General features: G+C 46.3%; 1 protein-coding gene across 2 annotated transcripts; it reads right to left on the bottom strand.

The window, feature by feature from the left end:
• Positions 1-451: 451 nt before the first annotated feature.
• LMO2 (LIM domain only 2) lies at positions 452-7761 on the bottom strand. Of its 2 annotated transcripts, none has more exons than XM_032112822.1 (4): positions 7710-7761; positions 7130-7307; positions 4286-4501; positions 452-1430 (listed from the first exon to the last, which is right to left on the bottom strand). In XM_032112822.1, exons 1-4 carry the CDS (start codon positions 7744-7746, stop codon positions 1211-1213), a joined length of 651 nt encoding a protein of 216 aa, XP_031968713.1. In that variant the 5' UTR covers positions 7747-7761; the 3' UTR covers positions 452-1210. The 2 variants fall into 2 exon arrangements, with proteins under 2 accessions (XP_031968713.1, XP_031968714.1); XM_032112823.1 differs by lacking the exon at positions 7710-7761 and adding an exon at positions 7405-7598.
• Positions 7762-13369: the final 5608 nt, after the last annotated feature.

Genomic DNA, 13369 nt, shown 5'->3' on the forward strand with positions numbered 1-13369 from the left:
GTTGGAGAGAATGTGATATAATAGAATGGTTTGGTTTGGAAGGGACCTTAAAGATGACTGAAATGAATTATTTCTAAATACATTTATTGGCTCTCCTGATATTATCCTGGATTCCATAATCCAGAGCAAAATCAGGATGAGCTACCTTTCTAAAAGACACAAGTCTTACACGATTCCCAAGATCAGACAGACTCAATCTGTTGCAAAACACCCAGAACCAGCCTCAAAACATTCTTATAAACACCAAGGAGCCTTAGTGTCACACAACACTAATTTGTCCTACAGCACAATCTAATTTCTTAGCGTGAAGAGCACAGGATTTACTGAGCCCTCAGTGTTCTCACATTTGTGCTTTGAAACAACCTGAAGTGGATCCAGGTGTAGATAAAAAAAGTAAAATTAATAATACAAAAAACCCAGCACAACTCAAAAAAAAGAGAAAGAACAACAGTCAAATCTTTCATTATTTTTATTAAAGCTGCAGAGTCTTACTACACACAACAAATATTTTATTGATATAATCTAAGTTAATAAAATAGTTGAACAACTCTTTAGATTTATATTTGTATATAAATGATCTGGGGAACATCTCATCTTGAGACAGCAGTGCCCGAAAACAACTATTCAGCAGGGTTTTTAAAAGAAGAGTTTGGGACTAGAGGATGCACTGTTCATTCTCAAAGGAAAAAGAAAAATTCCATGCAAAAATAACCCCCACCCTTCTGCTGCTTCCTCTCCCACCCAAAGCGTGAGGCCATATGGAATGACCACGTGAGGGATGGCTCCTTCCTTCCAGCATTCCTCGTCACGCCTACTGTGGGAGCTTGTCATCTAAGCTCAGTAATTAAAACAAGACAAAAAGAAAACCGAATTGCACAATCCTAGTCTGCAGGTGACAACGTCATAACATCTCTTTACAGAAGTCCCTACTCTGTTCCAGTTGGGAGGATGGGTTATGGTGCTGTGTCTGTCCCCGACTGCCAGCTGATGTCAGTTACTGTCCGTACTGTGAACACAAGTCAGTCTAGCTACTATTGCTTTGCTCTCCCTCCTTCACCTGGGTGTAGTTTACATTCTACGGAGCACTGCCTGCCAAGGGCTGACTGCGTGGTGTTTCCCCCCTGTTCCAAAGCCCACAGCTCAAGGGATGACGTCCTCGGTGCAGCTGGGCCCGGGAGGTGTCTGTCACAGACCGCCAGGCACGTCCACGCTAGATCATGCCGTTGATCTTAGTCCACTCGTAGATGTCCTGCTCGCACACTATGTCCGAGTTGATGAGGAGGTACCTGTCCCCCACACAGAAGTGCTTCTGGCAGGCGGCGCACTTGAAGCACTCAAGGTGATACACCTTGTCCTTCACCCGCATGGTCATCTCGTAGGCCCGGATCCGCTTCTCACAGGAGGCGCACAGCCCGTCCTGGCCAAAGAGCCTGGAATGACAGGCAGAGAGGGAAAACCGAATCAAAACGAGAGCACAGCATCCTTGATCCATTAGGACCAGTGCTGAGTTAGAGGGAGTTCACATGGAAAGCTGCCAAGCAGAACTGGAAACTTTGCAACAACCAAAATTGAAACAGAAAATCCAAGGTCTTCACCTTGGATAAAATCACAGAATGGGTTGGAGGGAAATTTAAAGTCCATCCAGTTCCACCCCCTGCCACGGGCAGGGACGCCTTCCACCATCCCAGGTGGTTGCAAGCCCCATCCAACCTGGCCTTGAACATTTCCAGGAATAGGGCAGCCACAGTTTCTCTGAGCAACCTGTGCCAGGGCCTCACCATCCTCACAGGGAAAGATTTCTTCCTTAATATCCAATCTAAATCTACTCAAATCTATCAATATAATTGACTTCTCTGATCAGTGACCTTATCCTGAACTGGAGGAACAAAGGTTCCCCAGAGCACTGCCTGAAGTTGTGCCATACTAACACTTCCACTTCTGTGATCAACAGAAATTACCTTTTGTTGATCATTTTTGCCTTTCTTAAGCTGTTGCTCTGTAGTTTATGGGAAGGAGTTGAGACAAGTCATGGTCTAAGGCTCTCCTGCCTTTTGTCTGTGCCTCCACACTGGAAATGCCTTCAATCATTTCTATATCCATGAAGGCATTCCTGATCCATGAAGCCGCTCCTGATGGGTTTCAGAAGGACACATTCTAAGACCTCCTAGATACCTATGCTAGCCCAAACAGTTTTATGATGTGGACTGCTCTTTAATCCACATGGAGAAACCCTCCTGAGGGCCTCATGATACTGTCCATGAAAAGGAGCCTCTAATGAATGCTCTGCAGAGTTTAAGTCAAGTCAGTAATAAAGAAGCATGAATATATTGGTATTTTTTTCTTAAAAGGGAGGAATGCTACAGGTGATGTGTTCAGTGTACACACCCATTGAGTTTGACTTCTGAACTTCCATACTAATTCTAGAAAGAGTTTTTCCACCTCCCACACGTCTCCTGCATGTGCTGGGCCTGATTTACATCATCTTCTGAACTGGAAAAAGGATGTCTGGTAAATTAAGAGACCTTCAAGGAGAAAGGACATAATTCCTTTTGTCTACCAGGAGATGTCAGTGTTTACTTCTGCCCAGGGAAAGTAATGCTAAGGTTACACAATGGTTGCCAAATTTTTCATTAATGAGGGAAGATATTATCTGTTGCATTATTAAATAAATAAAACCGTTGGATTTCACTGGAAGAAAATGCATTAACTGTATTGCTATATTTCCTGTTGCTTCCATTTTAAGATGAAAAGTATCTGGGAAGTGTAATTAACACCGGATCGTTGCTGGATTTACAAGTGGTCCCATTAGCAGAACTCAGTTCTTAATTTCTGCTCGGCAAAATTCCCATCAGCAAAGTTCAGGGACAGCATAATTAGGAAGTCCACTGAGATTTTGGTTTAGTTTTTATTGGCAGGTAAGTTAGCCTTCAGTAAAAAGGCTGGAAAAATACCAAATATCATTATTCTGTTCCACAAACCTCCCTGATACATTAGGGATCCATGAGAAGAAATGGAACACAACCAGCACAGCAAAGATCAATACATTTTAACCAGGAATGTAAAGATCCTTTGTTATCAATTTTTGTGAAATATCTTAGTCTCCAATTAGTCCCTTACTTACAAACTTTGGCAAAACAGGCAGGCAGAGAGTTACTGATGAAAACACCCGTAACAAGTGTATTTGTAGGATCTGGTTCTGCAAAATGTGCAAATTCTTGCTTATTCAGCACCAGGCTTAAGAATGCTAAAAACCCAAATGATCTTTCACCTCTTAACCTGGATTTAAACACCTTTCAGCTCCATGGCAATGCTGGGAGAAGCACAGAACTCCTTAAAACCATTCAGGGGAACCAGTTCATTGCCAGCTCAGTGGGAGACTGCTGGAATTCAGCCCCTTTTCCCAGTTTCTGCTTGCCAGAATGCCACACTGACCCTGCATGGTTCACCTGGAGCTATGGGGTTAGGTCTGTGCAGAACGACAGATGCCAACAACTCTGAGTCCTAGGAGTTCTTTCGATATCCTTCACATTAACAAATAATTCTGCTTTGTCCACAACATGTTAGCACTGCTTTCATTTCCATTAAAAATGCTTTTTTCCCCCCCAATTTTTTAAAGATTTAGCTATAAACAACTCTAAGTTGTTTATCTAACCAGCACAGATAATCTCTAGTTTTATCCATCACTTACTGAAGAATCCCAGCAATACTATAAAGCATCTGCATATGAATCCCAAAAATACAAGGATGGGCTGAGGAAGGTGGGGCTGTGCACCCTGGAGAAGGCTCCGGGGAGACCTTAGAGCCCCTTCCAGTACCTAAAGGGGTTCCAGGAGAGCTGGAGAGAGACTTTGGACAAGAAATGGAGGGACAGGACAAGGGGGAATGGCTTTAAAGTGACAGAGGGGGTGTTTAGTTGGGATATTGGGAAGGAATTCTTCCCTGAGGTGAGGCCCTGGCACAGGTTGCCCAGAGAAGCTGCAGATGCCCCATCCCTGGAAGGCCAGGTTGGAGGGGAATTGGAGCAACCAATTCCCAATAGTGGAAGGTGTCCCTGCCTGTTGCAGGGGGGCTGAAACAAGAGGAGCTGTAAGGTCCCTTTCCAACCCAAACAATTCAGGGATTCCACGACAGGAGCCCATACTGCAAACCTGAGCTTGCAGATGCTGTTACACCCGTGACTGCTGCCAGGCTTTGAGAGCCATTCCAAATGAATTCCTTATTCCTAGCTGTAGTCAGTAAACGATGGGAAGGAGGGGGGCGGGGGTGTGAGGAGGGGGATGCCTACCTGAGATAGTCCCTCCTGCAGAGCTTCCTGCCCAGTTTGTAGTAGAGGCGCCTGCCCACCTCGCCGAGCCGGCAGCCGCACAGGTCGCAGCTGAGGCAGTCCTCGTGCCAGTACTGGTCGATGGCCTTCAGGAAATAGCGGTCCCCGATGTTCTGCTGGCACCCCCCGCATGTCAGCAGCGACGGGGGGATCTGCAGCACCTCATCCACCGGCTCCCTGCGGGAATGAGACAACCGCTGGGCGAGGGAAAGCCACTCCAAGAGCGTCCGCGCAGGAAGGAGAAGGAAAAGCAAAACAAATCGCAAGGTCGGACAGGTTAGGACAGGGATTGTGTCCTTGTTTTTGCTCATTTGCACCAGGACTAAGAAAGGCACCCAAGGGATTTCACACTTTCCGTTGGGAAACGGAAATTTGGAGACGAAGTTTGAGGGCGTCACTTCTCAGAACAGCACGAAATGAATAAATACAACAGTTGATTCTGTTGCCCGACTGGTTTAAGTTTCGCTGCTGGTTTTAATAAAGCCAAAATTTTACCTCATGTTGCTGCAGGGTTTCTTTTTTCCCTTAGCCAAGGACATGAATCCCCTGGGATGGGTCTATGCCAACATCCCTCAATTGTCTGGGATTTACACATCCATGAGTGAAAGGAGGCACAAATCTTTATTGTGATATTAGCACTGACTCTATGCACCTTATGTTGCTCCTTTTTCTAAAAAGCTTGGAGATCTAGGATAATTCTAATAAAAGAAGTGAGAATTTTCTTCAAAGCTATGCTCTTAAGGACTTCTGTGTCTTTTGGGGTAATGTGTCTTTTTTTACAAAAAAAAAAAAAAAAAAGAAAGCAAACGATTAAAACAATGGTGCCTGAACCCAGTTTTGCAATGTATTGGGCTTCACCCAAACCCCAGAGAAGTCAATCAAAAAAATCTACTGGATCCATCCCTTAAGCACTTGCTTCATTTCATTTCAAACCTGTGGCTAGTAGAGTGGACCCCAAATTTTTTCATATTATTGGATCAGTGCTCCAGCACAGAGTCCCCAAGCAATTTGCTTCTGTCATTGGTCTGTCCTCCCCTGGGCTGGTGGGGGCAGAGGAGACCTACACTGATGAAGAAGCTCTGCTCCCAGTTTCCAGCAGGCAACAGGAAAAAAATTGTATTACTCCTGCTTATTTACTGGATCAGCAGTTTTCTGGGCAAAGATTACCTTCTTCAGCAGGGAGGAACGACCTCTGGTCAAGAACTTCTGGGCTGAGAAAGTGATCCTGCAGTTTTTATTTAGGCAAGCTGAGCCCTGAGATATTATCTGGTTATATTCTGCTCTGGTTTCTCCCTTCTAAGTTTAAACTGCTGGGCCCTGCAAGTTATGTCGTAACACCCCTGTCCTGCCAGCTCTCCATCCTGTGAGTTTTCATTAAAATCACGGGGAACTCATGATTAGGCCCTACTTTTTCCAAATTTATCCTTTTGGGCCGCGTACTCCCTTTCCTAACACGTGGGCTCCACGCTGACAACTTCTGAGAGCTTTCCAGCTGAAGGAAGCACACATCATTATCCTTTATTATCCATTATTTGAAACTCTGGAGCGTACCCCAAAATATTTCATCTGAGGGGTGTTTGGGAATCCCAAGCCAGGTTTCTCTGAGAGCCCTAAGCTCCGGAACAGCCCAACGGATGTTTATGCAGAACAGCATTCCTGGTTTATGCATTAGGCTTTTGATGTCTGTGGATTTCTAAGCCAGCACTTAAGCCACCAGAACACACGGCAGGTAAATAAATAAAGATTTAAAAAAACTTTGTAGTTGAAAGCTGGACATCATTAGGAGCTGGGATTAGCGTTTCTTAAAAAACAGCATAAAAGAAAATGTACCATGTAAAACATCATGGAATGAAGTGATTTAATGCCCAAAAGCAGCAGTTCCCATGTGCTCGCTCCGGGCTCCAAGCGATGGCATTTTTAGTATCTCACAGGAAACAAACCACGAATGACTCAATTTACTGAGAGCGATGTTTTAAGCGTTATCTGGAAACGGAGATTTTATAATTTATTTCTTTTTTCTTCTCTCTTATCGCCATCCCAGACAAGCCTAAGTGCAGTTAATTAGCACGTACGGGGCTGAAGTGACCCTGGCTCCGTGCTGAGCTACCATCCCTGGGTGTGCAGCACAGCCAGCGGGACAGCGGGAGCACAGCCCGGGAGAGAGCCTGGATCTGGGCACGGGAGCCGGTCCCTTCCCTGAGTGGGAAATCCAGGGAGGGAAATTCTCATCTTCTACACCCCGTCCATCAAGTCGGTCTACATGCCCTTAGCAGAACACCCAGCCCCCACCAAAGCTTTCTGCGAGCTCTTGGAAGTTGCGTTATGAAAACGTGGAAGTTGGGCACCCGCAGACAACAGTCCTGACCTTTCACTGATCGGCTGCAGCGAGTTGGGCAGATCGGGGATGGGGTACAGAGGGTCCCTCGGGATGGAAAACCTTCAAGCTTGGGAAGCGGGATGCTCTCTCTCTCGCCGAGCATCCCCACCACCCCGCGGTGGGATGAGCGAGTGGGAGATGCCCTGCCCGGGGGTAATTGCGCCTCTCTGCTCCCGGCTGCTCCTTCCCACAACTTGGGGGGTTCTCCCCAAGCTCCCCCACACGGTCAGCCCCGCGGGGCCGGGGCAGCCAGGTGTCCCCGGTGCGAGGGAAGGGGGCTCGGAGCGGCGGGGGCTGCCGCCGAAGCCCTCCGGGGCTGCCGGGCACACAATGCCGGCGGCGGCTCCGTCGGGGGGGACGGGTGGCACCGGGAGGCGAGCGGGGACGATGGCGAGCGGGGTCGCCGCGGAGAAAAAGCGCGCACTTACTCGGAAGGATCGAGGCTTTTCCTCTCGATGGCCGATGACATTGGCAGGGCCGGTTCCTTTGTGGCGTGCCGGTGGTGGGCTCTGCCCCCGCCGCCCCCGCAGAGGCTGTCTGCTCGCGGAGCCTTGTCGCCAGCCGCGCTGCCCCGCCGCCCCGCGATGACATTCACAGGATTTCCTCCTGCAGCACCGAGACAGAGAGAGAGACACAGGGGCTGGGGCTGCGCTCCGGCCCCGCACGGCCCCCCCCGGCCCCGCACGGCCCCCCCGGCGCTGACCTCCCATCCCCGCCGCGCTCCCCCCGCGCCCCGGCCGGCGGGGCCGCTCCCGCGGCGGGCGGGGGGCGGCGGCCGCGGCCGCCACCGCGGCTCCGCGCCCGGCGCTCAGCGGCTCTGCGCGGGCAGCTCCGCACACGCTCCGCGCCCGGGCGGCAGCGCTGCGAGCGGCGGCAGCCGCGTCCCCGGGATTATTATTACTCCGTGGCTCAGCCCCGGCTCTCTGGTTTCATTTCCTTTTTCCTGATCACGATTCAAATACAATAGAAGGAAATCACACTTAAAGAGACAGCTGCCCGTTTCTTAACTGCACTCCTGGGGATTCGGCAATACAAACAGCAGCATCACGACTCGCTGGGTTCCTTAAAGAGACAGAGCGGGGCTCCCCAGAGCCAGGGCTGGGGGCTGCCGAGGCGTTCTCACGTTATTAATTCCTTACTAACGCTGTCTCTGTGGGCAGGCAGGTGGGCGACCTGAGAATGATCCCAAGGGCTGAAAAAAAATAAGCGCCTGGTTCCGGATTGTGCCGCCTTCTCAACTGCACACAGGAGCCGCACTCACCATCCCTCTCCTCGCCCTCTCCCTCTCTGACATGAGCACGCACATGCCCACACGCACACATGGGTTTGTACGGCACTTGGAGAGCCACAGGTAAAGATCCCAAGCATTATTTGTCCGCCCAGAGCTCAAACCGGTCAGCTCAGTTGTGTCTCATTTATAGCCCCGAGCGAGCATTTGCTTCCAGACACCCCCCGGTTCTTGGCAAGCTGTGTAACAAATTTACACCCTGACACCGTGTGATGCTAATGAGCTATAAAAGCCGGCGAGTACCAAGTATCGATCTGTAATTAATCCAAGAGAGGCTAAAGATGGGGAAAGTCTTGCCTGAATATGTCTGTTTTCCCTCCCGCCCTTCCTTCCCTCCATCGGCACAGCACATCCCGGAAAGGACTGATTTACAGCGCCGGAGTGAAAACTATTGCAGCAACCCGAGCCTTTGCCAGTCTCTGTGGCGTTAGACACTGGCCCTTGCTGGAGGCAGAGTTCTGGATGAGATGAACTGCTTGCCCTGTTAATTCCTTTAAAAACAGCAAAGAAATATCTGTAATAAAGCCCCGGAGAGCAGTAGTAGCAATATTTCGCGTCTATATTAATTCCCAGAAGAGAAATGTATTTGATGTCTATTTTTATGACTACATTCTCCTTTTTTTCCAGCTTTTTGGCAGCTGGGGATATAATATCTGCAATACATTAATGAGCCCGATCCAAAGATTAGTAGTGTCAGCAGAAGGACTGTTATTCCTTTCAAGGGGCTTTGAACCAAGCTCTTGAAATACTTTAGAGCTATCACTGGTCATTAGAACACATCTTTCTTATTCTTTAAACACATTATCTCCAATGTATTTTAAGCTATTACAGCAGGACAGTCACTCTCATTTCTGTTGAAGGAAAAGGCTCTTTTGTTAGGTTTTCACAGACAGGACTGAATTATATGATGACTATTTAATTTCTGGTGTGTTTACCCTGTGATCAGCAAAGTAAAATAAATGTAAATCTTGCCAGAAGACTGAATAACTAAACTATTGCAAGACTGCACAAAAAAAAAAAAAAAAAAAATCTGCCAGGAACTTCGCTTGGTTAAAAAAAGAATCAGAAATTGAATTAAAGGTGGCTTAAAAACATGCAGAAGAACATCAAACATGTTTTAAAAAACCCAAGACATTTCTATGAGCTTGGTTTCTCCTGTGTCTCGAGGTTTAATAAAATACAAACTCTTAAAATATAAAAGGCAAAAATTTCCCTGATGATTGGGGTACTCATATTCTGATAAACTCCTGATGGAATAATGTGAGCAATTCCATAATGCCAGTAAATGTTCTGGTCTCAGAAGTTGTGCACACACTGCAGATGCACTGGCCTGCTGCCCCACTTCTATTTATTTTCCCAAAATTCACAGGAAATTAATATATTTAAGACCTCTGTCCCTTTGTGTATCTAAAAGAGTTCAAAAGTTTTGGTGAGGGACAAAAGCATCAACATTGGTACATAAGGAATTACTTAATTCCTTAGAAAAACAACATCAAAATGAGGACTTACAATACACAGTGGTCAGAGGTTATTGGGAAAAACCATTTTTAAGGTTTTGCAATTCCTTGGTTTGCTCAGACCACCTCAGGTCTGGCAGATAATGAGATGTTTCTCATATTCATAGTTGAACTCGTGCACTGATGGACAGACCAGGATCATTCTCTGCTTTGCCAGGTCAATTCATTCACCTGCAGAGAGTTTTTCCGCATAAAAGCAGTGGAGCAATGTGCAGTGTAGAAGCTGAAGAGGACAATTTGCATGGGTTTCATTTTTTCAGTCAGATCCAGAACAAACTTTCCTCGCTGAAGTCAGATCTTTAAGCACAGAACTCGTGATAGTGCTGGGATCACTCCATGGGCCTGCAAGCACCATCTGTCTCCTCATCGAAAGTAATGGTAATTAAAACTGTGAGATTATTTCTTGTTTTCTCTCGGTCCTGTGAAGGAGAGATGCCAGGCAAAGTCGTGAGCAAAGAAAAGTGGGAAAAAAGCTGGATTTGCAGCAAAAAGCTCAGCAAGAAGGTCCTCAGAATGCTGACCAAGAGCTGCATCTTCAAATACCTCTGAGGAACAAATCCATACACCTTCTTGGGACAATTCCATTTTCATTTATTGGGTTTACGTATAATAAACTCTTGCTCTGGACAGTGAAATTTGGCCTTTCCAGCTGAGGGCTTTTTGTCCCACCAGAAGAGATGACCAGTAATCAAGAAGGACTTCTTTTTCTTCACCTTGAGCAAGTCCCTTAATACCTCTTTGCCTCAATTTTCCCATCTGCAAATGTTTACTTTCCTCAGCAGAATTGGCTGTTGATTTACTTTTGCCTCCTGCTGAATAACGTTCCCAAAGACAAAGCGTTATTCAGCGCTGGAATTAGTGGTGCCGCCATTTCCTGCCCAGGCACAAAAAGACCAGCACTATTTTTAGTGAGGGCTTTTCTTTCCATTGTTTCTTTCTCTGTGAAGCTGGATTTTCCAGTGCTCTTTAGTGTGGCTTTGTGTGTCTGTGTTCATTGATTGAAAATCCTGAGGGATGAGTTTTGGTTTCAATTAACTTTTATTAATAAACATCACGCTATAGACTAATTATTGGAGCATGGCTGAGGTCAAATCTGCTGTTAGAGACTCCATTTAGCATTCAGGGCTTGGAATAATGGGCCATGAATAAGTCAGCTGGACTTTTCTAGATGTTTCTCAACAGGAATTTAATGTAAAGCCGCATCATTTCTATGAGTGGTGTAATCTAAACAAACAGCTCAATGTGCCTGTTTCCAAAGAAACATCTCTCTTGCACTCAGTGACTATTTTCAGCTTGGTTTTGGAAGGCCACAGTATCGTCATCACCACCCAGCCTCAGGTTGTTCCTACCTTTATTCCTTTGGTATATCCCAGCTTTATCCCCCCCTATAGCTTATGGATACTATTGAGCTATTTCAGGTCACCCTCATTTAGAGAAGTCTGTGTTCAGTAAGATTAACTTTGCTGCCCTCAATAGCCAGTAATGCTGGTTGCCTAAAAATGCAGTTTATGAAGTCTCTGCATAGATGGAAGAATTAAATCTCGGTGACAGTGGCCTAGATTTTCTGTTAGTGCTTTCTGTGGGAGAGAAAAGTCAGGGCCGTTACTAAAGGTGAACAATTAACAGGAAAGGTGACATAAAGGAATCAGGATTTCTGTAATTTGGGCTGTCTTCTGCTGCTGAGCCACCATTTGGTGATAGGAGCACTGCTGCACTCCAATCCACCTATTTGCCAGAACCCTCCTCTTTCCCACCTCACACTGGACTGAAGCCTTGACTTGCCAGCCTTTGGGATGAGGCTCTGAAGAAATGGAAATTTTGGGTTAATTTGGATTTCTTGAACACAAATTTGTACCCCACAGAACAAGAGCCTTGGTCTCTCTCTTAAAGAACACAGAATATTTGAGGAGGAATTTGGAGGTTGGAACTGAAGGATCCCTAAGGTCCCTTCCAAGCCAAACCATTCTGTGATTCTATGATTCTGTAGAAACCAGATGCTGCCGAGGAGATGGGACTGTGCCACTGGAGAATCAATGCTGTATCAATAGTTACTCATATCACCACAGTGTCATATTAATGGCATGAAGGGCACCACATAATTCACAGACCAAAAAAAAAAAAAAAAAAAAAATTGTGTTTCTTCCCTTTTCATGAATCTGGAAATTTTCTTCCAGCCAGTAAGTTCTGTTCTGGTCTGTGTGCTCTCCACAGGAGCTGTTTTGATTTTGTTGGGTTCTTTTTTTTTCCATATCGAACTGTCCTCATCATTCTCTTAATTAGCAGATTTTCTAACCTCCCCGGGGACAGAGGTGGGTAGAGAGGATAAGGAGTTGTCACTGAGTGACGACCACATGCACTGACTCGAACACGCTTTGGAGGCTTTTGGTGAAGTGTGACTCAGAGAACTTACAGACTCCTGACCAAGGACACACTTCTCTTTTTGGGGCTTAACCCTTCCTTTGAACTGGAAGAAAGCAAACCAGAACAATAAAAACCACACTCAGGGTGAGGTTTGCCCTGGGACTGTGAGGTCCAGACGTTAGATAAGGATCCTGGTGCATAAAGAGGTCTGAGCAGTTGCAAAGTTTGGGGTTGTTTTGCCTTATTTTCTCCCACAAGCAATAAAGATGAGAAAAAAACCCCCACCCAGCCCAGCAACTGTGGTTATAGCCCAGAGAAATCTTCAACTGCAGATCACATCAGGGATGATGAAAAGTAAGTTACAGGCAGTCAGATGAAGGGATATTTCACTGCAAAAACGTGAAAGGTTCCCCCTCCCCATTTCCTCCCTCTTCTTTTATTGCTTTCTCTTGCAGCCTTGCACGCAAGCCAGATCCAATTACTCTGTCATGGTTTTCATAAGGCTACTGCTCTACAGTACAGTCCTTTCAAGTAATTCCTCCTTTTTCCGTGGTAAATACTCTTGCCTATGCTGATGCATGGGAATGACCCCAGTAGGGCACTGGGGAGAGTTTTGACTTTGGCATTAAACATCTCCTCCCAACCCATTCATGTCAAGGGAGAGACACATCTGAACCAAAATGGGCTTTGAGCCGGACCCACAAATACTTCCAGTTTAGAAAATAAACGGCGACTTGGGAAAGCAATTGCCTCAGGGAAAATTTCAGAGGGAGTCACAGACAACCAGAGACTGTAGCTCAGGCTCTCCTGTGCATATACACAGACCCAGATATGTCTATATATTTATATGTTTATGTATTTATATATATTTTTTTTATTTTTACACATTTCTATGTAGTATGCATATAATTATGCATTTGTCAACACGGAGGCCCTTGCAGACTTGCAGGTCTTCATCTTTTGCTCCTTTCCAAGCTGTTTCCCTACAAAAGCAGCTTTTCCAGATTACAGGCTCTAGTCAACACACTCCTTCATGTTATCACCTGGGAGAGTCACCAGGTAGATTCAACAACCGTGGCACTAACTAGCAAAATTACCAGGAAATCTGACATCGTCCCAGGAACCCATCAGTCCTCTTCATGGAACTTTGTTATTTCTGCTCCTAATTCCTTCTAGGGTTCAACGTGCAATAAGCAATATTCCCTAATTAAGTGTATTAGGAGGTGGATCTAACGAGGAAGTCTGGTGTCACCTAGTTCACATGGACCAGGGAAACAGCGAGAACTCCTGCTGAGTGGCTGCCCCATCCCATTGAACAGGCAAATCCCCAGGAATACTTGGCCCGGGGGCTGTATAATCATAGAATCATGGAGTGGTTTGGCTTGGAAAGGACCTTGAAGGACCATCTCGTTCCAGCCCCCCTGCCATGCACAATAAGGTGCTGACACTTCATGTGCAAGCACCGTGGACCTTTGGAGAAAAACCAGCCAGAAGACAAACAA

This window comes from Corvus moneduloides, chromosome 6 (genome assembly GCF_009650955.1).
Source record: "Corvus moneduloides isolate bCorMon1 chromosome 6, bCorMon1.pri, whole genome shotgun sequence".
In the NCBI taxonomy this organism is placed as follows: domain Eukaryota; kingdom Metazoa; phylum Chordata; class Aves; order Passeriformes; family Corvidae; genus Corvus; species Corvus moneduloides.

What these genes read in the sequence shown, in the direction of transcription:
- LMO2 (XM_032112822.1), bottom strand. Translation starts at nt 7,746, where the DNA reads ATGCTGCTGTTTGTATTGCCGAATCCCCAGGAGTGCA. An exon ending in AAAAGCCTCGATCCTTCCGA is followed by an intron (nt 4,502 to 7,129) that starts GTAAGTGCGCGC and finishes TCATTCCCGCAG; the next exon opens with GGAGCCGGTGGATGAGGTGC. An exon ending in TGCAGGAGGGACTATCTCAG is followed by an intron (nt 1,431 to 4,285) that starts GTAGGCATCCCC and finishes CTGTCATTCCAG; the next exon opens with GCTCTTTGGCCAGGACGGGC.